At 48.5% G+C, this 24,829-nt stretch overlaps 1 protein-coding gene across 3 annotated transcripts in view; it reads right to left on the bottom strand.

Annotated features, from left to right (window-relative positions):
- Positions 1 to 10,063: 10,063 nt before the first annotated feature.
- The window catches only part of ACER1 (alkaline ceramidase 1), a 41,439-nt gene continuing 26,673 nt past the window's right edge, over positions 10,064 to 24,829 (bottom strand). For 2 of the 3 annotated variants that reach the window (XM_073017057.1, XM_037994456.2), the window contains 5 exons: positions 17,510 to 17,624; positions 17,274 to 17,415; positions 13,411 to 13,548; positions 12,252 to 12,389; positions 10,064 to 11,379 (listed from right to left, as the gene is read on the bottom strand). In XM_073017057.1, coding sequence (XP_072873158.1) covers positions 11,211 to 11,379; positions 12,252 to 12,389; positions 13,411 to 13,548; positions 17,274 to 17,415; positions 17,510 to 17,588 — 666 coding nt within the window. In that variant the 5' untranslated portion in view covers positions 17,589 to 17,624 and the 3' untranslated portion in view covers positions 10,064 to 11,210. Of the gene's footprint in view, positions 11,380 to 12,251; positions 12,390 to 13,410; positions 13,549 to 17,273; positions 17,416 to 17,509; positions 17,725 to 24,829 lie in introns of all 3 variants that reach the window. The other variant, XM_073017056.1, reaches the window with a different exon arrangement.

The raw sequence follows: 24,829 nt of genomic DNA, 5'->3' as shown, positions 1-24,829 counted from the left end.
TCAGGAGATCGAGACCATCCTGGCTAACATAGTGAAACCCCGTCTCTACTAAAAATACAAAATAATTAGCCGGGCATGGTGGCAGGCACCTGTAGTCCCAGCTACTCAAGAGGCTGAGGCAGGAGAATGCCACGAACCTGTGAGGCAGAGCTTGCAGTGAGCCAAGATCACACCACTGCACTCCAGCCTGGGTGACAGAGTGAGACTCCGTCTCAAAAAAAAAAAAAAAAAAAAAAAAAGGAAGTGCAATGGTTAAAAGTCAGCTTAATTAAAGATGGAGGATATCCAAACTATAGGTATATTTAAAAGGCCTTTATGTTGTTTATTTTTGTAGATTTTGTTTTCCTGGAAAAAGGTGTCTTCTTCTCAATCAACTGAACTATTTTTCTACATTTTTGTCTTGCCACTCTTTTTTTTGTTTGTTTGTTTGTTTTGAGACAGAGTCTTGCTCTGTAGCCCGGGCTGGAGTGCAGTGGCCGGATCTCAGCTCACTGCAAGCTCCGCCTCCCAGGTTCACGCCATTCTCCTGCCTCAGCCTCCGGAGTAGCTGGGACTACAGGCGCCCGCCACCTCGCCCGGCTAGTTTTTTTTTTTTTGTATTTTTAGTAGAGACGGGGTTTCACCGTGTTAGCCAGGATGGTCTCAATCTCCTGACCTCGTGATCCGCCCGTCTCGGCCTCCCTAAGTGCTGGGATTACAGGCTTGAGCCACCGCGCCCGGCCGTCTTGCCACTCTTAATGCACATATGAGAGGTTCCAGGATGACTTCTGGTGGCCTGAGACTCCTTGGGAAAAACAGAGGAGGCTCCACTGACCCATTTTGGGAAAAACCTCTGTTTTCCTCATGGCACTTCAGGGATTAGGGGTAGATGGATCCCTCTCAAAATCTATTTTTGTCTTCCAGCTATGCCTACTTATTAGGCCTTAGAAACTGCAAGTTTTCCTAGCCCTGATTCTTAAAGGGCTCCACCCCCAGGCCAGTAATCCAAATTAAGAAACTGGCACAAGAGGCTGGGTGTGGTGGCTCACACCTGTAATCCAAGCACTTTGGGAGGTCAAGGTGGGTGGATCACCTGAGGCCAGGAGTTCAAGACCAGGCTGGCAACATGTCGAAACCCCATCTCTACTAAAAATATAAAAATTAGCTAGGCGAGTTGGTGGGCACCTGTAATCCCAGCTACTTGGGAGGCAGAGGCAGGAAAATCACGTGAACTTAGGAGGCAAAGGTTGCAGTGAGCCAGGGTCATGCCAGTACACTCCAGCTTGGGCAACAGAGTGAGACTCTGTCTAAAAAAATAAAGAAAAAGAAAAAAAGAAAAATCTTACAACTACTACTGGATCTCCTTCTGTCTATCTGTGTAGTTATATATGTGTTACATGTGTGATGTTTATATAAAAGAGCTCTAATTGATTAGCTTAAGGAAAAATAAGCACTTAGGGCAAATATTCTTTTTTTTTTTTTTTTTTTTGAGACGGAGTCTCGCTCTGTCGCCCAGGCTGGAGTGCAGTGGCCGGATCTCAGCTCACTGCAAGCTCCGCCTCCCGGGTTCATGCCATTCTCCTGCCTCAGCCTCCCGAGTAGCTGGGACTACAGGCGCCCGCCACCTCGCCCGGCTAGTTTTTTTGTAGTTTTAGTAGAGACGGGGTTTCACCGGGTTAGCCAGGATGGTCTCGATCTTCTGACCTCGTGATCCGCCCGTCTCGGCCTCCCAAAGTGCTGGGATTACAGGCTTGAGCCACCGCGCCCGGCCAGGGCAAATATTCTTGAAGAAAAATAGAAACTGTAATGCCTTTTAGTTCTCATACTTTAATCTTAGAGAAATAAAAACAGTCTTAAAGATTATTGATAAAATAAAAATGTCTTCAAAATGTAGACATGTGGTCCAAATCATGCAGGTCAGATATTAGATTTGCTAAATGCTTTGAAGTCATAAACTGCTTTTTTGGCTTTTGAAAACTGTTTGACTTGCCTGCTTTACAGTTTGGTAAGGACTAGGTACATATGGAGTTAATCATGTCTGTAGATGTGCTGGAAATATTCAGATCTTATCAGCACCTAGGACATAATTAAAATAACTTACCAGGTTTTGTTTCTTTTCTTTTTTTTTTTTTACCAAAAGGAAGAATTGCTAAGAGTTACCATTATAACATGTAATTGAGACTGCTGAAAATAGATTTACATGCAAGGTGTGTAAGAAAAGTAAAATGTATCTTTAGTAATAAAGAATATAAGAGGGCATGGGAATGTGAATTTTTGCCAAGTTTAGAGATTTAAAGGATTGTTTCAAATTCGATAAGATAAAGCTAAGGGTTTAAACAAGTTATAGAAGGTTTGTAAAAATTAATCTTGTAAAAGGAATTCTGTGTGTAAACATATTGACTATTTTTTTTTTTTTTTTTTTTTTTTTTGAGATGAAGTCTCACTCTGTCACCCAGGCTGGAGTGCAGTGGCATGACCTTGGCTCACTGCAACCTCCACCTCGCAGGCTCAAGCAGTTCTCCTGCCTCAGCCTCCCTAGTAGCTGAGATTACAGGTGCATGCCACCACGCCTGGCTAATTTTTGTATATTTAGTAGAGACTGGATTTTGCCATGTTGTCCAGGCTGGTCTCGAACTCCTGACCTTAAGTGACCTGCCCACCTCAGCTCTCCAAACTGCTGGGATTACAGGCATGAACTACCATGCCTAGCCCACATTGACTAAATTCAAAAGGGTATTATTTGGTTTTCCTGTAAGTTGAACATTGGAATGGAAGCACAATCTGCTATTCTTAGGGCACTGATCTATTTCATAATAAGTGTTATAAGCCTTTAATATATTTGATAGGCTTCCTGAAATCAAATTTCAACTTCAAAATTGTCTTTTCTAACCCCTAATTTTTGGATGCTACAGAGGATCCCTGGAGTGTCCAGGGAAGAAGTAGACAGGGTGATTTGACATGTTTAGCTACATAGGGTTGTCAAAATAAGGTGGTGTTTGATCTCCTGCAGGTTACATTTTAATGAATGATGTTAATGTGTGTTCCAAAATTGTATGGGATTTCTAGAGTTCTGGTGTCTAAGGATGTGTTATGAATCATAATTAGGGTTATTGTGTTCATTTATTGTAGACCACAGCAGTTACCAAATTTCTTTGTCAATCATGATTTCGACTGTGACTCTCCTAGGACATTTTGACATTCATAGACAATTGTTGTCTTGTTTTGATCTTCTTCAAAGGATGGATTATAGACCTCGAGTGCAGGTTTCTGCTGGCTTTGGAGATTGTGAACAGGAGTTGACTGGGTGAACTGAACTAATGGAAGGCCAAAGTAATCTTTTCTGAGTGTTTGCTTGGAACATTGCTGATCCTTTGTTTTGTTTTTCAGAATCAAGGAAACTTGGGCCGGGCGCGGTGGCTCAAGCCTATAATCCCAGCACTTTGGGAGGCCGAGAAGGGTGGATCACGAGGTCAGGAGATCAAGACCATCCTGGCTAACACAGTGAAACCCCGTCTCTACTAAAAAATACAAAAAACTAGCCGGGCGAGGTGGCGGGCGCCTGTGGTCCCAGCTACTCGGGAGGCTGAGGCAGGAGAATGGCGTGAACCCGGGAGGCGGAGCTTGCAGTGAGCTGAGATCCGGCCACTGCACTCCAGCCTGGGCGACAGAGCGAGACTCCGTCTCAAAAAAAAAAAAAAAAAAAAGAATCAAGGAAACTTTTCTTTCAAGCTATTTGTAGCCTTTGACAATTGTGGGAGAGAACCAATCAGTGATCTCTGACTACAGCTCAGAAGAAACTAAAGGGACGGACTGTCAAACTCCAAATGCTCATGCAAATAGAGCCTCAGACGATGGCTCCCTTTTACTGCAGATCCTTAGATAGGCCCCTGAGGGAAAATCTGACTGCCATTTTTCCGAAAACAATGCCCCCTGTCAGCATGAAGCAGTTAAGAACGGTCATCATCAGCCAGGCTTGGTGGCTCACGCCTGTAATTCTAGCACTTTGGGAGGCTGAGGCAGGTGGATCGCGAGGTCAGGAGTTCAAGACCAGGTTGGCCAGTATGGTGAAACCCCATCTGTACTAAAAATACAAAAACCAACTGGGCACCGTGGCGTGCACGTGTAGTCCCGGCTACTCGGGAGGCTGAGACAGGAGAATCGCTTGAACTCAGGAGGCGGAGGTTGCAGTGAGCGGAGATTGCGCCACGGCACTCCAGCCTGGGCAGCAAGAGTGAAACTCCATCTCAGGGGAAAAAAAAAAAGAGAATAGTCATCATTCCTACCCTAATGACCATTAGATGTACCTCTTCAGAGGGGAGATTGATGGCTGTGTCAGGGTCAAGTGGGAGCCCCGCCCCTTCTGAGTTGGGGTGAGAGCTCTCCAGGTGCTGCTGTAGCTGCCCAAACCACAGCTGCAGACCTGAGCCTCCTACTCCACAGAGTAGGCAGGAATCCCACACACCCCCAGTGCAGCTGCAGCCACCCAAACTGGCTTCTCCCTGCTGTCGGCGCCCATTCCAGTCTCAGAGCAAAGTTGGGGACAAGCCCAGGCACTGTCACAGCCCAGCTGGGTGTGCACACACTTGGGGCAGTGGCGACACTCCATCCCCTGCTGCCTCAGCTCCCTCTGGACTTCGGGTGCTGATGAGCATAGGAGGGAAGCTGAGGGAGGGGTTGAGAGCAGCTTGGTGCTGGCCTACAGATGCCCCTTGGCACCTACAGACTTGGCACCATGAACAGCAGCAGGAGGCAGACAGGTTCCTGCGTGGAAGGGGGAGGATCCTCAGTGAGGTCCCACCTTCAAGCCAAGGAGGCCTTGAAGCTCATGCCTGCAATCCCAGCACTTTTGGAGGCTGAGGCGGGTAGGTTACCTGAGGTCAGGAGTTCGAGACCAGCCTGGCCAACATGGTGAAACCCCGTCTATACTAAAAATACAAAAATTAGTCGGGCGTGGTGGCACACACCTGTAATCCCAGCTACTCGGGAGGCTGAGGCAGGAGAATTGCTTGAGCCTGGGAGACGGGGGTTGCAGTGAGCTGAGATCGCGCCACTGTACTCCAGCCTGGCTGACAGAGCAAGACACTGTCTCAAAAAAAAAAAAAGAAAAAGAAAAGAAAAAGAAAAAGATAAAGATAAAGAAAATAGGCTGGTGCATGTCAGGGGCAGGGGAGGGTGCTGGAGAGTGAGTGTTTCATGGGGACAGTTTCATGCTGGGAAGATGAGAAGGTTTTGGAGATGGATGAAAAAGTCACTTTCACTTACAAGTAGTATCTAATAACGTGTACACATGGGCGTAGAGTGTGGAATGATAGACATTGGGTGGGCTAGGGTGGAAGGAGAGAAAGTGATGAAAAATTGTTTAACAGATACAAAGTATATTATTCAGGTGATGGATACACGAAAAGCCAAGACCACCATTATGCAATATACGCATGTGACAAGCTGCACTTGTACCCCTTCAATTTTTTATATATATATTTTTTTTTCTTTTTTTTTTTTTTTTTTTTGAGACGGCCTGATCTTGGCTCACTGCAAGCTCCGCCTCCCGGCTTCACACCATTCTCGTGTTAGCCAGCATGGTCTCAATCTCCTGACCTCGTCATCCACCCGCCTCGGCCTCCCAAAGTGCTGGGGTTACAGGCTTGAACCACCGTGTCCGGCCGAGATTTTTAAAGTCAGGGTCTCACTCTGTCACCCAGGCTAGAGTGCAATGGCACGATCACAGCTCACTGCAACCTCAACCTCCAGGGCTCAAGCGATCCTCCCACCTCAGCCTCCCCAGTAGCTGGGACCACAGGCATGCGCCACCACATCCAACTAATTTTTAATTTTTTTTTGTAGAGATAGGGTCTCCCTGCGTTGCCTAGGCTGGTCTTGAACTCCAAAGAAAGTAACATTTTGGATGTTCTGGTCTTGCTTTTGATCCGTAACTGAACAGTTACTGTTAATACATTAAGTCTCTTCCGCCCTCTAGTGGTTCACTTTATTTGCACCCCGGGAACAACATATGAGTGTTCCCTTTATATGATGGTCCAGCCCTCTTTTGGATATTTTTTGGAATCCCTTTGGCCTCCAGCCTGTTTCCTGTAACCTCCCAGTTTGCTGCCCGCCACAAAAGTATACACACAGCCACCTGTTGCAATATACATATATAAGTATATATATTTTTTGATATGGAGTCTGGCTCTGTCACCCAGGCTGGAGTGCAGGGACGTGATCTCGGCTCACTGCAACCTCAGGCAATCTGCTCACCTTGGCCTTTCAGAGCGCTAGGATTACAGGTGTGAGCCACTGCTCCAGACTTTTTTTCTTTTTCTTTTTCTTTTTTTTTGAGACAGGGTCTCACTCTGTCACCCAGGATGGAGTGCAGTGGTGTGATCACAGCTCACTGCAATCTCCACCTCCCTGGCTCATGAAGCGATCATCCTGCCTCAGCCTCCCAAGTAGTTAAGACCACAGGTGCACACCACCATGCTTGGCTGATTCTTAATTTGTTTGTAGAGACAGGGTCTCGCTATGTTGCCCAGGCTGGTCTCAAAAACTCCTCCCACTTTGGTCTCCCAAACACTGGGATTACAGGCGTGGGCCACCATACCCAGCCTGTGCCTGGAGTTTTGAGTTCACTTTTAAACTTAGAAGGAAGGCAGGCAGCCTAGCCCTCCTGGTGGCCACTCCTACCCATGAAGCCAGTCAGAGGGATAAGGAGAGCCTGGCCCTGGTGACATCATTTGAAGCCTGGACCCAGCCAGGTCTGCAGCCTGGGGCTGAACTTCAAAAGCATATATGCTGGCCGGGCACAGTCGCTCACGCGTATAATCCCAGCACTTTGAGAGTCTGAGTTGGGCAGATCACCTGAGCTCAGGAGTTCTAGACCAGCCTGGGCAACATGGTGAAAACCCACCTCTACTAAAAATACAAAAATTAGCCAGGCATGCTTGTGTGCACCTGCAATCCCAGTTACTTGGGAGGCTGAGGCCAGAGAATTGTTTGAACCCAGAAGGTGGAGGTTGCAGTCAGTCAGTGAGCCAAGATTGTGCCACTGCACTCCAGCCTGGGTAACAGAGCAAGACTCTGTCCCAAACAAACAAACACAAGTATATATTGCTGATTGTCCATTTGTGATTTCAGCCAGTTTGGGTTGAATATTTTGTCCTTTTTCACCAATAGACCTTCCTGATTAAGCAGACCACCTGAGGTCAGGAGTTCAAGACTAGCCTGGCCAACATGGTAAAACCCCGTCTCTACTAAAAATACAAAAATTACCCAGACATGGTGGTGGGTGTCTGTCATCCCAGCTGCTTGGGGGGCTGAAGCATGAGAATTGCTTGAACCCAGGAGGTGGAGGTTGCAGTGAGCCAAGATTGCACCACTGCACTCCAGTCTAGGCGACAGAGACTCTGTCAAAAAAAAAAGTATATATGCTGATTGTCCATTTGTGATTTCAGCCACTTAGGGTTGAATATGTTGTCCTTTGTCACTAAGAGACCCTCCCGATGGAGACTAGGGTGTACAAGGGTCATGTAGCTTGTTAGAATTACAGCCTGGAGTCCGGGCACAGTGGCTCACACCTGTAATCCCAGCACTTTGGGAGGCTGAGGCAGACGGATCACAAGGTCAGGCGTTCGAGACCACCCTGGCTAACACGGTGAAACCCTGTCTCTACTAAAAATACAAAAATTAGCCAGGCGTGGTGGCGCGCGCCTATAATCCCAGCTACTCAGGAGGCTAAGGCAGGAGAATGGCGTGAACCTGGGAGGCGGAGGTTACCCAGGCCTCCTGCTTTTCGGCTACCTTTATGCCCCAGGAGGAGGCTGTGAGGAGGGACCAGCGGAGCCAGAGGACAGATACTGGGGATAGAGTGGGATTTTTTCTTTTTTTTTTTTTTTTTTTTTTTGAGACGGAGTCTCGCTCTGTCGCCCAGGCTGGAGTGCAGTGGCCGGATCTCAGCTCACTGTAAGCTCCGCCTCCCGGGTTCACACCATTCTCCTGCCTCAGCCTCCTGAGTAGCTGGGACTACAGGCGCCCGCCACCTCGCCTGGCTAGTTTTTTGTATTTTTTTGTAGAGACGGGGTTTCACTGTGTTAGCCAGGATGGTCTCGATCTCCTGACCTCGTGATCCGCCCGTCTCAGTCTCCCAAAGTGCCGGGATTACAAGCGTGAGCCACTGTGCTCAACCACCCTCCCCAGGAAGATTTTGAACTGAGGTTCTCAACTCTTTGGGTGGTCAAACACCTCTTTAGGGGATGTCATGGAATCACAGCTCCTCTCCCCCAAATACACCAAGACACAAAACATTTCGTAGATAATTTTACAAGTTTATAGAAATCCCCAATTCCACCTCTTCCTACCACCATGATCCATCCTGGAGCCACAAGTGAAAAAACCTCTGGTTTCTAGGACAAGAAAGGAAGAAGGACCCAGAAGCAGATGACCAGGGATCTAGGTTCAAGTCCACTACTGACTCACTGCAGTGCAAGGAGCTTTGGAGGACAGACTGGGTTCGAGTACAACTGTGTGGCCTTAGGCAAGTGACTTGCCCTCTCTGAGCCACATCTATAAAATGAGAGTATTCTCATCTATCTAAAGTGATACACTCCAGGTGCCTAGATTGTATGCCCAAACACCATCTTTTGCACACAATGTCAAGTGGTCTGTGGAAGCTGAAACCCATCCAGGGCCCCCAGATTAAGAACCTCTTACTATGTGTCCAGGCTGGAATGCAGTGGTACAACCTCCACTTTCTGGACTCAAGCCATCCTCCACCTCAGCCTCCCAAGTAGCTAGGACTACAGGCTCATGCCACCACACCCAGCTAATTTTTTAAAAATTTTTCATAGAGAAGGGGTTTTGCTGTGTTGCCCATGCTGGCCTTGAACTCCTGGGCTCAAGCGTCCTCCTGTCCCAGCCGCCCAAAATGGCCTTGCCCTGGCTTTTGATATCGTTGGTTTCCTCTTATCATTGAGGGCTCAACTGCAAAACGCACTCCCTGAACCACCCATGTGATAGTGCTGCTCCCACAACCATCATCTTCCAGAATATTACTGTGTTTTATCTTTTTTAGCATCCATCAGTGTCTGGAAGTGCTTTGTGTGTGTGTGTATTTGTTTAATATCTATATCCTTCATTAGGGCAAGGACGTTGCATGTCTTTGTTCTCTTGGATCCCCAGAGGCTAGTGTCTGATATATAGTAGGAGCCCAATACATGTATGTGTGTCGAATGAGTGAATGAATGAGCAGTTGAAACGTAGATGAACAAAAGGATGGTTGCATGATTTGGATGGATAAATGAATGGACAAATGAATGGCTAAATATAGGTGAATGGATGGATGGACAGAGGGAGGCAGGGTAAGGTGATGGATAAATAATTGGGTAAATGAATGGATAAATGGCTTAATAGGTAGAGGAATGAAAGGATAATAAATGATGGATGATGATGAATAATTGATAATGGATGGATGAATGCATAGTTAGATGGATGATTCAATGGATGAATAGATACATTAATGAATGAATAGGTGGATTAAAGGATAGATAATAGGTGAAAGATAGAATGGTTGGATAAATTATTGGATGGGCAAATTAAAGGATAGATAGATGGATAGTTCAATGGAGAGTTCAATAGATGAATGAATGGATGGATGGATGGATGGATAGATGGATAAATTAATGGTGGCTGGATGAATGGATAAAGTAATGGATGGGTGAATTAAAGGATGGATGGAAGGATAGAGAAATTAATGTGTGCATGAATTAAAAGACAGGTAGATGGATAAACTAATGGGTAAATAAATTAAAGGATGGGTAGGTGGATGGATAGATAGATAAATTAATGGATGGATGAATCAAAGGATGGGTGGATGATGAATGGATAGATGAATAAATTAATGGGTAGATGAATTAAAGGGTGGGTGGATGGATGAATGAATAAATCAATGGTAGATGAATGAATGAATGGATGGATGGATGAATAAATTATGGGGCAGATGAATTAAAGATGAGTGGGTGGCTAGATGTTTGTCAAACTCTATGCTAAGCACTTCACACACATTCATTTGTTTTAACCCCACAAAAACCCCCACAAGACAAGGAATATTATGTTTATTTTACAGACAATGTCCTTGAGCTTCCAAGGAAGGAAAAATCACTTCCCCAACATTGTACAACTAGAAAATGGGGGAGCAGGAATTCTAACTCAGGTCTGCCTGACTCGAAGCCCCGTGCTCTTAACCATCATGAAAACCGCCCTTCCCCACCATCCCACCACTGCTTTAAAGACTATCCTCACTTGTCTCTCATGTCCACATGTCCCCAAAGCACACAGATTGCCCACTCTGGGACTCTGCTTTCCTCAGCTGTGAACCTGAGGACCTCACAATTACATGGGAGGAGGTGGGTGGGTCTGCACGCAATGTCTCCACATGTATGTGTGGATGTAGAATGAGGTGACTGGAAGTCATGTTCATTCTCTGGGGTGCCCCACAAGAACCAGGGACATTGCCATGGTCAAAGACAGATGAGGGAGTCTGGTAGTGACCACCAGTATTTAGAAGCTAATATTTATTTATTTATTATTTTTTGAGATGGAGTCTCGCTCAAGTCGCCCAGGCTGGAGTGCAGTGGCGCAATCTCAGCTCACCGCAACCTCCGTCTCCTGGATTCAAGCGATTCTCCTGCCTCAGCCTCCCAAGTAGCTGGGATTACAGACGTGCACCACCACGCCCGGGTAATTTTTGTATTTTTAGTAGAGATGGGGTTTTGCCATGTTGGCCAGGCTGGTCTTGAACTTCTGACCTCAGGTGATCCGCCCTCCTCGGCCTCCCAAAGTGCTGGGATTACAGGCGTGAGCCACCGCGCCCGGCCTGGAAGCTAATATTTAGATGCCACATCCTTCAGTCACCCCAGTACCTGGTGACTCAGCCCCACCAGCTCATGTGACAATGGTCACTGGGAGGCTGTGGACACAGAGGAGGAAATGAAAGAGGGTGTGGGGGGTCATGGAGGGGAGATGCGCGAGACAGCCCCCCACAGTCACCAGGTTGCTGCTCAGAGATGTCACAAAGTCCATCCTTGGCCTCAAGGCAGGGCAGCGCAGGACAAGGAGGACACAAAAGGGGAAACAGAGGAAGGAACCATGAGCGTCCCTCAGGTGCAAGTCCTGACTGGGGCTCTCTTCTCAAGACACAGGCAAGTTGAAGGGTAGTGGTTGCATAGTCAAGAGACTGGCAGGTCTCAGCAGTTCTTGTCATCACCCCGGATTTCCACATAGGGCAGCCCCACGGGCCAACTGTCCCGAGGCCAGTAGCGGACTTTGAGGGTTTCGCCTGGCATCTCATAGTTGGCATCCACCAAGGCCATGGTGACCATGCCATAAGGGAAGGTGATGCTGATGAGCACGTGCCTGTGGAATGCAGAGCGAAGGTGGTGATGGCATAAGATGCCCATAACCTCACACTGGCCCTCTTTTTATTTCTCATGGATCTTTTTTTTTTTTTTTGAAACGGAGTCTCGCTCTGTCACCCAGGCTGGAGTGCAGTGGCCCAGGGTCTCTGCTTACTGCAAGCTCCACCTCCCGGGTTCACGCCATTCTCCTGCCTCAGCCTCCCGTGTAGCTGGGACTACAGGCGCCCGCCACCACGCCCAGCTAATTTTTTGTAGAGATGGGGTTTCACTGTGTTAACCAGGATGGTCTCGATCTCCTGACCGCATGATCTGCCCACCTCGGCCTCCCAAAGTGCTGAGATTACAGGCGTGAGCCACCACACCCAGTCTTTTTTATTTATTTATTTATTTTTTTGAGGTGAAGTCTCCTTCTGTCTCCCAGGCTGGAGTGCAGTGGCAGGATCTCCGCTCACTGCAAGCACCGCCTCCCAGATTCACGCCATTCTCCTGCCTCAGCCTCCTGAGTAGCTGGGACTACAGGTGCACCTCACCACACCCAGCTAATTTTTGTATTTTTAGTAGAGATGGGGTTTCACCGTATTGGTCAGGCTGGTCTGGAACTCCTGACCTCGTGATCCACCCGCCTCTGCCTCCCAAAGTGCTGGGATTACAGGCGTGAGCCACGGCGCCCGGCCTTCCATGGATCCTGACCATCCAAAGGGACCTTCTGGGTCTGGCCTTCTGACTGCAGCCTTCCCCTACTGCTAGGACCCAGTATCTGGTTCTCCTCCCTCTGCTCCTCGACCCCCAGCCCCCAGGCTCCTACTCCGAGCTCTGGCATCTAAGATTCTCTGACTCTGGGCCCCTCACAGCCTCAGAGCACGCGCTTACCAGATGCTGTGCAGATAGAAGAAATGAATCCTCTGCCAGAAGCTGCAAAGCAGACGGTCACTGATCCAGCTGGTCAGAGCAACAGCCCATAAAACCACGGAGACCTCAATCAGGTGCCGAAGCTCCTTATTGCTGGTCCTAGAGAGGGGAGGGGGGATCAGAGAGCAGCACCTGAGGGGATTGATGGGAAATTCCTCCTTCCACAGTGATGAGGCTCAGAAGCTGGGAGAAGGGCAAGAGCAGGAATTGAGGGTGTGAGCAGAGGGGGCCCAATCTCGTGCTTAGAACTAACACTGAGCATTGCCAGCACACCAGGTGCAATTTCAAATGTCCTTCAAGCCAGGCAAAGCAGCTCATGCCTGTAATCCCAGCACTTTGGGAGGCTGAGGTTGGGAGGATCGCTTGAGCCCTGGAGTTTACAACCAGCCTGGGGGAAAGTAGCAAGACCCCTAAAAATACAAAAATTAGCCAGGCACGGTGGCAGGCCCCTGTAATCCCAGCTGCTCGGGAGGCTGAGGCAGGATAATTGCTTGAACCTGGGAGGCGGAGGTTGCAGTGAGCTGAGATTGCAATACTGCACTCCAGCCTGGAAGACAGAACAAGACTCTGTCTCAAAAAATAAATAAATAAACATAAATAAATAAATATAAATAAATAAATAAAGATAATGTAGGGTGGATGCAGTGACTCATTCCTGTAATCCCAGCACTTTGGGAGGCTGAGGTGGGTGCATCGCTTGAGCCCAGGAGTTCAAGACCAGCTTGGGCAACATGACAAAATCCTGTTTCTACAAAAAAATAAATAAATAAATATAAAAGTTATCCTGGCGTGATGGCATACGCCTCTAATCCCAGCTACTTAGGAGGCTAGAGTGGGAGGATTGCTTGAGCCCAGGAGATAGAGGTTGCAGTGAGCCAAGATCACACTCCTGCACTCCAGCCTGGGCGACAGAGCGAGGCTCTGTCTCAAGAAAAAAAAAGAAAAAAAAAAAAAAAAAAAAAAAAGGACAAGCTCTGCAGTCAGTCAAGTTCAAATTCTGGCCCTGCTGCTTGTTAATGGATGACCTTGGGGAAGGGACGTCCCCTCCGTGATCCTGGAGTCAGGGGTGTTAGGAGGGGTATGGGAGCCCCCTGCCCAGGCACCTGCAGTGTTCACTCACTTCCTGTACTCCTGGCACACGATGTAGACAATGTGCAGGGCAATGCTGTTGAGGACGTAGGCGTTGACCGTGGGCCGCAGGAAGGACAGGGGGGTGCTGACCACGGTGGTGACGAAGACCAGGCGGATGAACTGGGACCTGGGGAGGAAGGGCCTCAGCTGTAGGTGGGAAGGACCGTCGTGGAGTTGTCGGCAAGGTCACTTGGAGATCTCGAGGCCCAGGTGGGTGAGGAAAGGAAAGGATTCTGGGGAGCCCAAATAGGCTCAGAAAAGGGTCCTTGCCAGGCAGGGCACAGTGGCTCATGTCTGTAATCCCAGCACTTTGGGAGGCTGAGGTGGGCAGATCACCTGAGGTTAGGAGTTCGAGACCAGCCTGACCAACATGGTGAAACCCCATTTCTATTAAAAATACAAAATTTAGCCAGGTGTGGTGGCGGACACCTGTAATCCCAGCTACTCAGGAGGCTGAGACACAAGAGTCACTTGAACTCAGGAGGCAGAGGTTTCAGTGGGCCAAGGTCGTGCCATGGCACTCCAGCCTGGGTGACAGAGGGAGATTCTGTCTCAAAAACAACAACAAAAAAAGGGTCCTAGTCAGGCACGGTGGCTCATGACTGTAATCCCAGCACTTTTGGAGGCTGAGGCAGGAGGATAGCTTGAGCTCAGGAGTTCGAGACCAGCCTGGGCAACATAACAAAACTCTGTCTCTACCAAAAATACAAAAAAAAAATTAGCTGGGTGTGGCGGCGTGTGCCTGTAATCTCAGCTACTAAAGAGGCTGAGGCAGGGATCGCTTGAGCCTGGTAATTGGAGGTTGCAGTGAGCTAAGATTGTGCCACCGCACTCCAGCCTGGGAGACAGAGCGAGATCTCATCTCAAAAAAAAAAAAAAAAAAAAAAAAAAAAAAAAAAGAAAAAGAAAAATAAAGAAAAGAAAAGAAAACAGGTAGAAGAAGAAGAAGAGGAGGAAGAGGACGAAGAGGAAGAAGAAGGAGAAGGAGAAGGGGAAGAAGAAGAAGGGGAAGGAAGAAGAAGAAGGGGAAGGAGGAAGAAGAAGAAGAAGAAGAAGAAGAAGAAGAAGAAGAAGAAGAAGAAGAAGAAGAAGAAGAAGAAGAAGAAGAAGAAGAAGAGAGAAGGAGAAGGAGAAGGAGAAGAAGAAGGAGAAGAGGAAGAAGGGAAAGGAGAAGGGGAAGAAGAAGAAAGGAAGAAGAAGAAGAGGAGGAGGAGGAGAAGGAGAAGGAGAAGAGAAGAAGAAGGAGAAGGAGAAGGAGAAAGAGAAGGGGAAGGGGAAGAAGAAGAAAGGAAGAAGAAGAAGAGGAAGAGGAGGAGGAGAAGGAGAAGAAAGAAGAGGAAGAAGAGGAAGAAGAAGGAGAAGGAGAAGGAGGAGGAGGAGGAGGAGAAGAAGAAGAAGAAGAAGAAGAAGAAGAAGAAGAAGAAGAAGAAGAAGAAGAAGAAGAAGAAGAAGAAGAAGAAGAAGAAAGAAGAAAGAAGAAAGAAGAAAGAAGAAAGAAAGAAGAAAGAAGAAAGAAGAAAGAAGAAAGAAGAAGAAAGAAGATCCTGAGGCTCCCAGGTGTACTCAGCAGAAAGTCTCAGGGAGCCCCAGCAGTGACTAAAGGGGGATCCCAGGGAGGATTGAAGAGGATGAGAAGAGGGTCCCGGGGGCCCAGGAGACTGTGATGGTTTCCAGGACCCAAGTGAGGTCAGGCAAGGAGTTCACGGGAGCCCAGCTGGGCTGAGAGGATGGATCCCTGCATCCGGGTGAATTTAAGAGATGTCAGACAGTGGCTCTCCAGAACCCAGTAGGGATTAAGGAAACATGACAGGGGTCCCAAAGGACGATCGGGTGGGCTGGGGGGTCCTGGAGGGCTCAGTTGAGTTAAGCCGGGTTAGAAGAGAATTTCACATGCCTGTAATCCCAGCACTTTGGGAGTCCAAGGCAGGTGGATCACTTGAGGTCAGGAGTTTGAGACCAGCCTGGCCAACATCGTTATCCTGAGTTATCCATCTCTACTAATTATCCACCTCTACTAATTATCCATCTCTACTAAAAATACAAAAATTAGCCTGGCATGGGGGTGGGCACCTGTAATCCCAGCTACTTGGGAGGCCAAAGCAGAAGAATTGCTTGAACCCTGATGGCAGAGGCTGCAGTGAGCCGAGATTGCACCACTGCACTCTGGCGTGGGTAACAGAGTGAAACTCTGTCTCAAAAAAGAAGAAGAAAAAGAAGAAGAAGGAGAAGGAGAAGAGGGAGGAGGAGGAGGAGGAAAGAAGGAAGAAGAAGAAGGAAGAAGAAAAAGAAGGAGGAGGAGGAGAAGGAGAAGAGGGAGGAGGAGGAGGAAAGAAGGAAGAAGAAAGAAAGAAGAAGAAAAAGAAGGAGGAGGAGAAGGAGGAGGAGGAGCAGGAGGAGGAAAGAAGGAAGAAGAAGCAGAAAGAAGAAGAAAAAAAGGAGGAGAAGAAGAAAGAGGAGGAGGAGGGGGAGGGGGAGGAGGAGAACAAGAAAGAGGAGGAGAAGGAGGGGAGGGGAAGAGGGAGGAGGAGGAGAAGAAGAAGGAGGAGGAGGAGGAGGAAGAAGCAGAAGGAGGAGGAAGGAAGAAGAAAAAGAAGGAGGAGGAGAAGAAGAAGGAGGAGGAGGAGAAGGAGGGGGAGGGGAGGAGGAGGGGGAGGAGGAGAAGAAGGAAGAGGAGAAGGAGGGGAGGGGGAGAGGGAGGAGGAGGAGGAGGAAGAAACAGAAGGAGGAGGAAGGAAGAAGAAAAGAAGAAGGAGGAGGAGAAGAAGAAGGAGGAGGAGGAGGAGAAGGAGGAGGAGGAGAAGGAGGGGGAGGGGGAGAACAAGAAGGAGGAGGAGAAGGAGGGACAGAGAGGAGGGGGAGGAGGAGGAGAAGAAGAAGAAAAAGAAGAAGAAGAAAAGAAGAAGAAGAAGAGGAGCAGGAAGAAGGAGGAGGAGAAGGAGGGGGAGGGGGAGGAGGAGAAGAAGAAGGAGGAGGAGAAGGAGGGGGAGGGGGAGGAGGAGAAGAAGAAGGAGGAGGAGAAGGAGGGGGAGGAGGAGGAGGATGAGGAGGAGAAGAAGGAGGAGGAGGAGGAGGAAGAAGCAGAAGGAGGAGGAAGGAAGAAGAAAAAGGAGGAGGAGAAGAAGAAGGAGGAGGAGGAGAAGGAGGTAGAGGTGGAGGAGGAGGGGGGAGGAGGAGGAGGAGAAGAAGATAAAGAAGAAGAAGAAAAAAAGAAGAGGAGGAGGAGGAAGAAGGAGGAGGAGGAGAGGAGGAGGAAGAGAAGGAGGGGGAGGGGGAGGAGTAGAAGAAGGAGGAGGAGAAGGAGGGGGAGGGGGAGGAGGAGAAGAAGGAGGAGGAGAAGGAGGGGGAGGGGGAGGGGAGGGGGAGGGGAGGGGGATGGGGAGGCGGAGTAGGAGAAGAAGAAGAAGAGGAGAAGGAGGAGGATTTCACAGAGGTCAAGGGTGGGTGTGGGGATCAATTAGATCAAGAGAGGGACCCAGGGAGTCTAAGAAGATCAGATGAAAGCTGCCAGGGGCCCAGGTGAGAGGCTCAGGGAGCAGTCTCTTGGGGCCAGGTAAGTGTAGACATGAGGTCCTGGAACTCCTGTTGGATGCAACAGAGTCTGAAGAAAGTTCCAGGTTGTACAGGTAGGATCAGGGGAGGGATTCCAAAAAACCAGGTAAGCTCAGGGGAGGGGTCTCCAAAAGCCCACGTGAGTCAGACAGGGTCAGGAGAGAACCCGAAGTGGTCAGGGGAGGAATTCCAAGGGCCCCAAAAGGGGTCAGGGGTGGGGACCCAGGGGACTCAGGTGAGCTCAGGTAGAGTCAACTGAAGACTCAGACCCCACCCAGTCCAGATGGCCAGCCCCTGACCCACCTGTTGCCCCCCAGGAAGGAGGGGAAGTAGCAGCGGGGCATCCATATGCTATAGCCACTGCCCAGGAGCCACAGGATGGCGATCTCGTCCAGCAGCTGGCCCAGGAAGCTGAGCGTCATGTGGAAGTACATGGAGAACAGACCTGCAGCGGCAAGGGCAGGTGGTCAGTGGGGTCTGCCACCTCCTGCACCCCCACTGCCTCCCGACTATCACAGACCTGAACCACACCTCCCTACCTATGATCATGAAGAGGATCCAGAAAACGTAGATGTAGCGGGAGCGCTTCTGGGCATAGGGGTGCATCAGGAGCATCATCAGTGGCCCGAAGATGAAGAAGGGGATATTGGTGAACTGGAGCAGAGACAGTCATAGGGAGGAGCTTGTCAGATAGAGGAGGCGGAGGAGGCTGCCCTCTGTCCAGACCCTCAGTCACCAGCCAGTCGGTTACCTGCTGCATTTCAGGCAATTCATCAACCCAGGATTTGTCAATCACTCACCTGTCAACCTTTCAGCTGACCTCTTTTTTTTTTTTTTTTTTTTTTTTTTAGATGGAGTCTTGCTGTGTTACTCAGGCTGGAATGCAGTGGTGCCATCTCGGCTCACCGCAACCTCCACCTCCCAGGTTCAAGTAATTCTCCTGTCTCAGATTCCTGAGTAGCTGGGATTACAGGCACACGCCATCATGCCCACCTAATTTTTTATATTTGTGGTAGAAACAGGGTTTCACCATGTTGGCCAGGCTGCTCTTGAACTCCTGACCTCAGGTGATCCACCTGCCTTGGCCTTCGCAAAGCGTTGGGATTACAGGTGTGAGCCACTGCACCTAGCCACTTTTCAGCTGATCTTGACCATCAGCTGGTCATCCACAGATCAATTTCTCAACCTGTTATTGGTTCATTCATTCATTCAATGAGTGTGGCAAAGACTATCCACTAAACTTCCATATATATTCTCCTTCTTCTCTTTTACTTTTTCTACTTATTTATTTTACAGGCAGGGTCTTGCTCTCCGATGCCAGGCTGGAGTATAGTAGTGCGATCACAGCTCATTGCAGCCTCAATCAGCTGAGCGCAGAGGATCCTCCTGCCTCAGCCTCCCAAGTAGCTGGGACTACAGATGCCCACCACCTCACCTGGCTAATTTTATTTTATTTTTTGTAGAGAAGGGGTCTCACTATGTCACCCAGGCTGGTTGCAAGCTCCCAGCCTCAAGAGATCCTCCCACCACAGCCTAAAGTGTTAAGATTACAGGTATGAACCACTGCACCCAGCCTCTTTTCCTGTAGAAATAGTATCTCCCAAGTTTGAGATGGGCACACAGCTTACCCAGTGAAAGACTACATTTCCCAGCCTTCACTGCAGCTCACTGTGGCCTCGTGACCTGCTCTGGCCAATGAGGTAAGAACGTAAATGATATCTACTACTTCCAGGTCAGTCCTTTCAAAAACCACTTAAGGAAAGCTTGCCCCCTTTCCTCTTCCTGTGGACTGAAATGTAGACATGGGAGTCATGAGTTGACCTTGCCCTTGCAGACAAGGAAAGATGATGCAGTACCCTTTTGACAAACAGCATGAAGCAGACATGATACTGTGTGACTTCTGAGGTTAGGTCATAAAGGAACTGTGGCTTCCACCTTTCTCCATCTCATAGGAAAAGACGTCAGGACCCTAGGCCACCATGCAAGAAGACTGGCTACCCTTGAAGCCACCATGCTAGAGAAACCATGTGTAGAGACCACACTGAGATGGAGGGAGATGCCAGAGGAGGGCCAGTGGTTCAATTCTTCCCCATACAGTCATCAGACACATGAGTGAATGAAACTTCAGGTGATGGCTGGATGTGGTGGCTCATGCCTGTAATCCCAGCACTTTGAGAGGTTGAGGCAGGTAGATCACCTGAGGTCAGGAGTTCGAGGCCAGCCCAAACAACATAGTGAAATGCTACAAAACAGCACGTGAATATACATATATAATATGTGAATATATATTTCACAATAATGTTAAACAATACAAAAATTGGCCAGGTGCAGTGGATCACACCTGTAATCCTAGCACTTTGGGAGGCTGAGGCAGGCAGATCACTTGAGGTCAGGAGTTTGAGACCAGCCCGGGCAACATGGTGAAATCCCATCTGTACTAAAATACAAAAAATTAGCTGAGTGTGGTGGTGGATGCATGTAATCCCAGCTACTTGGGAGGCTGGGGTGGGAGAATTGCTTGAACTCAGGAGGCGGAAGTTGTAGTGAGCTGAGATCACACCATTGCACTCCAGCCTGGGCAACAGACTGAGACTCCATCTCAAAAAAAAAAAAAAAAAGTTACAAGAACATTTGCACCAAAATTAAATGGCTCAAGACCCTGACGTGCTGACGCCGGACTTTGACTCCCCACAAAATCTCTCCCTGATATGTCTGAGCCACAGCAGGTCTCTCACATGACAAATATTTATATAATATTGGTGGAAATGTAAATTGGTACAACCTCTATGGAAAACAATATGCAGAATTTTTTGGTTTTTTGTTTTGTTTTGTTTTTTTTGAGACAGAGTCTCCCTCTGCCACCCAGACTGGAGTCCAATGGCGCAATCTCGGCTCACTGGAAGCTCTGCCTCCTGGGTTCACGCCGTTCTCCTGCCTCAGCCTCCCTAGTAGCTGGGACTACAGGTTGCCACCACCATACCCGGCTAATTTTTCTGTATTTTTAGTAGAGATGGGATTTCACCGTGTTAGCCAGGATGGTCTCCTGACCTCGTGATCCACCCGCCTTGGCCTCCCAAAGTGCTGGGATTACAGGCGTGAGCCACGGCGCCCAGCCCCAGTTATTCCTTTAGAGCAACACAAACCGGACTAAGACAGATATGGAAAGAAAACCAAGCGATTGATATGAAATGGACAACGTCAGTAAATAGATTACTACAACAATTCTGGACTGCAAGCCCTTCTTGTCAGTGGTCCAAGAACAGATGAGACAGGGCCATGCCAACGTCTCCATGGGCCTCTTCTCAGCCCGTGACCCTAGCTCAGTTACCTCCGTTTGTGCTGATGCACACATACTCCCAAACAAACCCAATGCTCCCGCTGCCTCCAGCCAAATACCAGCCCTTGGATACCAATGCATGCCTGAAGATACTGACCCAACCACTTTCCCAGATTCAAAAGCATCTATTAAAACATGTCTGGGCCTTCCATAAATAAAGTCTAAACTCTTAAACTTGCCTTATAAATTCCTTCCATAACTCATCTCCAACTTTTTCTGTTGTTGTTTTGTTTTTTGTTTGTTTTGTTTTTGTGTTTTTGTGTTGTTTTTTTTTGAGACAGAGTCTTGCTCTGTCACCCAGGCTGGAGTCCAGTGGCGCAATCTCGGCTCACTGTAACCTCCGCCTCCTGGGTTCAAGCGGTTCTCCTGCCTCAGCCTCCCGAGTAGCAGGGATTACAGGCGCTCGCCACCATGTCTGGTTAATTTTTGTATTTTTAGTAGAGGCAGGGTTTCACCATATTGCCCAGGCTGGTCTCGAACTCCTGAACAAAGTGGATCCACTTACCTCAGCCTCTAAAAATCTCCATTTAAAAAGTGTTCAAACTGGGCGTGGTGGCTCACGCCTGTAATCCCGGCACTTTGGGAGGCCGAGGTGGGCCGATCACCTGAGGTCGGGAGTTCAAGACCAGCCTGGCCAACATGGAGAAACCCTGTCTCTACGAAAAATACACAATTAGCCGGGTGTGGTGGCACATGCCTGTAATCCCAGCTACTCAGGAGGCTGAGGCAGGAGAAACACTTGAACCTGGGAGGCAGGAGTTGCAGTGAGCTGAGATCACACGATTACATTCCAGCCTGTGTGACACAGTGAGACTCTGTCCCCCAAAAAATAAATAAAAAATAAAAAATAGGCCAGGCACAGTGGCTCACACCTGTAATTCCAGCACTTTGGGAGGCTGTGGTGGGCGGATCACAAGGTCAAGAGATTGAGACCATCTTGGCTAATACAGTGAAACCCCGTCTCTATTAAAAATACAAAAAAAAAAAAATTTTTTTAATTTTTTAAAAATTAGCTGGCTGTGGTGGCAGGCACCTGTAGTCCCAGTATTCCCAGCTACTCGGGAGGCTGAGGCAGGAGAATGGCGTGAACCCGGGAGGCAGAGCTTGCAGGGAGCCTAAATCGCGCCACTGCACTTCAGCCTGGGCGACAGACGGAGACTCCATCTCGAAATAAATAAATAGATAAATAATTTAAAAAAAAAACATGTTCATGCCTCCTGTAAATAAAATCTAAACTCTTTTCTTTTTTTTTGAGCTGGAGTCTCACTCTGTTGCCCAGGCTGTAGTGCAGTGGTACAATCTCCGCTCACTGCAAGCTCTGCCTCCCGGGTTCACGCCATTCTCCTGCCTCAGCCTCCTGAGTAGCTAGGACTACAGGTGCCCGCCACCACGCCCGGCTAATTTTTTGTATTTTTTAAAGTAGAGACGGGGTTTCACCGTGGTCTCGATCTTCTGACCTCGTGATCCGCCCACCTCAGCCTCCCAAAGTGCTGGGATTACAGGCCTGAGCCACCACGCCCGGCCAAAATCTAAACTCTTAGACATGCCATATAAAATTATTCCTAACTCATCTCTCCCCAACTCAAAAAAAAGAAAAAGAAAAAAAAAAAACAAAGGTGGAAAGACTAGATGGGGGGTGGTGATTAAGAGGGCGCTCCCCTGCTGCCTGACCCTGTGACTAATGCCTGTTGGTTTCTCTCTGCTTGTATCAGTAAAAGCAGAGTACATCATCAATGGTACCTTGCAGGCTGATATAGGGCATGCACAAGACAAGGCATTGCCCAGGATGTGATATGAGCTCAAAAAATAGCTGGGGTTGCTGCTGCTGTTATTGTTGAGGGAGAAAATAATAACAACAGGCCTGTTACGGGTATCATTATTCCAAGTTTAGGGGCCAGTAGAGTCCAGCCAGGGATTATCAACAGTGCTCCCAAGCGCTCAGAAGGAGGACAGAGCTGTGGGTGGAGAAACTGACTAAAGGAGGGCCCCGACTGGCTCCGGAGTCTCTGAGAACATCAGAAACCACCCGGATGCCAGGGTCTCCCTCCCTGTCCTCTGGGGCTCAGCCCCCACATTCCCTGCTTCTCACCCCACCCAGGCCCTCCCAGGGAGGGGAGACACCTGTCTGGGATCCCATCCGAAGCCAGCCCAGTCCTGAACTCTGGACACAAGTGAGCTGGACCTTCTGGGTCTCAGCTCCAGCAGGTGACATCACCTCCTTCCCTTCATTCATTCATTCATTCATTCATTCGTTCGTTCGTTCAAGCATCCCTTGAGTACCTACTATGTATGTGCTCAAGGACCATACCAGTGTCTGAAAACAAAGTCCCTGCATTCTTGGGGTGCATACAGTCAGGACAGCAGGACACGTCCTGTGCCTGGTTTTCCGGCTCCTACTTCCAGAGGCTGCTATGAGGATTACAGAGCTAAGTGCCACGGGACCAGGGAGCTCTGTGTGTTTTGCCCCCTCGCCACCCTGTATCTAGAACAGTGTCTGGCACACAGTAGGTGCTAAATACATTTTTGTAGAAAAGAATGCACGTAAATAATACAAACGGGGCCAGGCACAGTGGCTCATGCCTGTAATCCCAGCACTTTGGGAGGCTGAGATGGGCAAATCACTTCAGGTCAGGAGTTCAAGACCAGCCTGACTGACATGGAGAAACCCTGTCTTTATTAAAAATACAAAAATTAGCCAAGTGTGGTGGTGGATGCCTGTAGTCCCAGCTACTCAAGAGGCTGAAGCAGGAGAATCGCTTGAACGTGGGGCCTGCAGTGAGCCGAGATCACACCACTGCACTCCAGCCCCCGTGACAGAGCGAGATTCTGTTCCAAAAAAAAAAAAAAAGGAAAGAAAGAAAATGTGTTGAATACATCTCCAACATCTCCTCATTCTTTGTCCTCGTTACCAAAGCTCAAACTCTCTCCCACCACCCACACCTGGCCTCTGTCACCAGTTGGGGACAGCCACCTGAGTTCGTTCCAAATGTGCCTGCTAATGTTGGAGGGATGAAGCGTGCACCGGCCATAGCACAAGACTTAATTGCATGAATTAAAATGCACATATCTTGCTCTGTCGCCTAGGCTGGAGTGCAGTGGCGTGATCTCGGCTCACCCACCATACCCTCTGCCTCCCGGGTTCAAGCAATTCTCCTGCCTCAGCCTTCTGAGTAGCTGGGACTACAGGTGCGCGCCACCACACCTGGCTAATTTTTGTATTTTTAGTAGAGACGGGGTTTGCTATATTGGCCGGGCTGGTCTCGAACTCCTGACCTCAGGTGATCCACCTGCCTCGGCCTCCCAAAGTGCTGGGATTACAAGTGTGAGCCGCTGCACCATCCAAAATGCACACAATTCCTAATCACTCAGTAATTAAGTGGTCTCACCGCACTGTAGTTAAGGGAGAGACTCTTAGGACCAGGCTCTTGGAGAAGCTGTAACTTTTGCACAACTGTAATTTGCATACTGTGTGGCCCTGGGAAATAAATATACCCTCTTCTGAGCCTGGATTTCCCCATCTGAAAAATGGGGAGCATAATTGTACTTACTTCATAGGATTTTATGAGGATTGTAGTCGGTGCTAATTATTCAATGAAATGAATAAATATGTAATAAAATTAATGAATGTTACTTTCACATCTCTGGGTGCTGTATTCACTTGTAATAATAATAGCTACAATGTATTCAGTGCTTAGGATGTGCCAAGAGCTGTGGGCTGTGGGTTGTTTTTTTTTAAAACATCCCTATTTTTAAAATCTAGACATAAATCACATACTATAAAATTCGCTCTTTTAAACTATGCAATTCAGTGGGTTTTAGTATATTCATAAGGCGTGCAACCATCACACTAGCTAATTCCAGAACATTTTTTTTCTTTTTTTTCTTTTTTTTTTTTTTTGAGACCAAGTCTGGCTCTGTCACCCAGGCGGGAGTGCAGTGGTGTGATCTTGGCTCACTGCAGCCTCCGCCTCTTGGGTTCAAGTGATTCTCCTGCCTCAGCCACCTCAGTAGTTGGGACTACAGGTGCCCATCACCATGCTTGTTTGTTTGTTTGTATTTTTAGTAGAGATGGGGTTTTGCCATGTTGGCAAGACTGGTCTTGAACTCCTGTGCTCAAGTGATCCACCTGCCTCAGCCTCCCAAAGTGTTGGGATTACAGGTGTGAGCCACCACATCCGGCCAAAATACATTTTTCAAAAAAAGAGGGTGAGAGGCTGGGCACGGTGGCTCACGCCTGTAATCCCAGCCCTTTGGGAGGCCGAGGCGGGCGGATCATGAGGCCAGGAGATCAAGACCATCCTGGCTAACACGGTGAAACCCCATCTCTACTAAAAATACAAAAATGAGGCGGGCATGGTGGTGTGCATCTGTAGTCCCAGCTACTCGGGAGGCTGAGGCAGGAGGATGGTGTGAACCCGAGAGGCGGAGCTTGCAGTGAGCCGAGATTGCACCACTGCATTCCAGCCTGGGCGACAGAGCAAGACTCTGTCTCAAAAAAACAAAAACAAAAACAAAAAACAAG

This window comes from Chlorocebus sabaeus, chromosome 6 (assembly GCF_047675955.1).
Source record: "Chlorocebus sabaeus isolate Y175 chromosome 6, mChlSab1.0.hap1, whole genome shotgun sequence".
In the NCBI taxonomy this organism is placed as follows: Eukaryota; Metazoa; Chordata; class Mammalia; order Primates; family Cercopithecidae; genus Chlorocebus; species Chlorocebus sabaeus.
The sequence above is the reverse complement of the archived record's forward strand: the minus strand, read 5'-3'. Positions and strand labels throughout refer to the sequence as shown.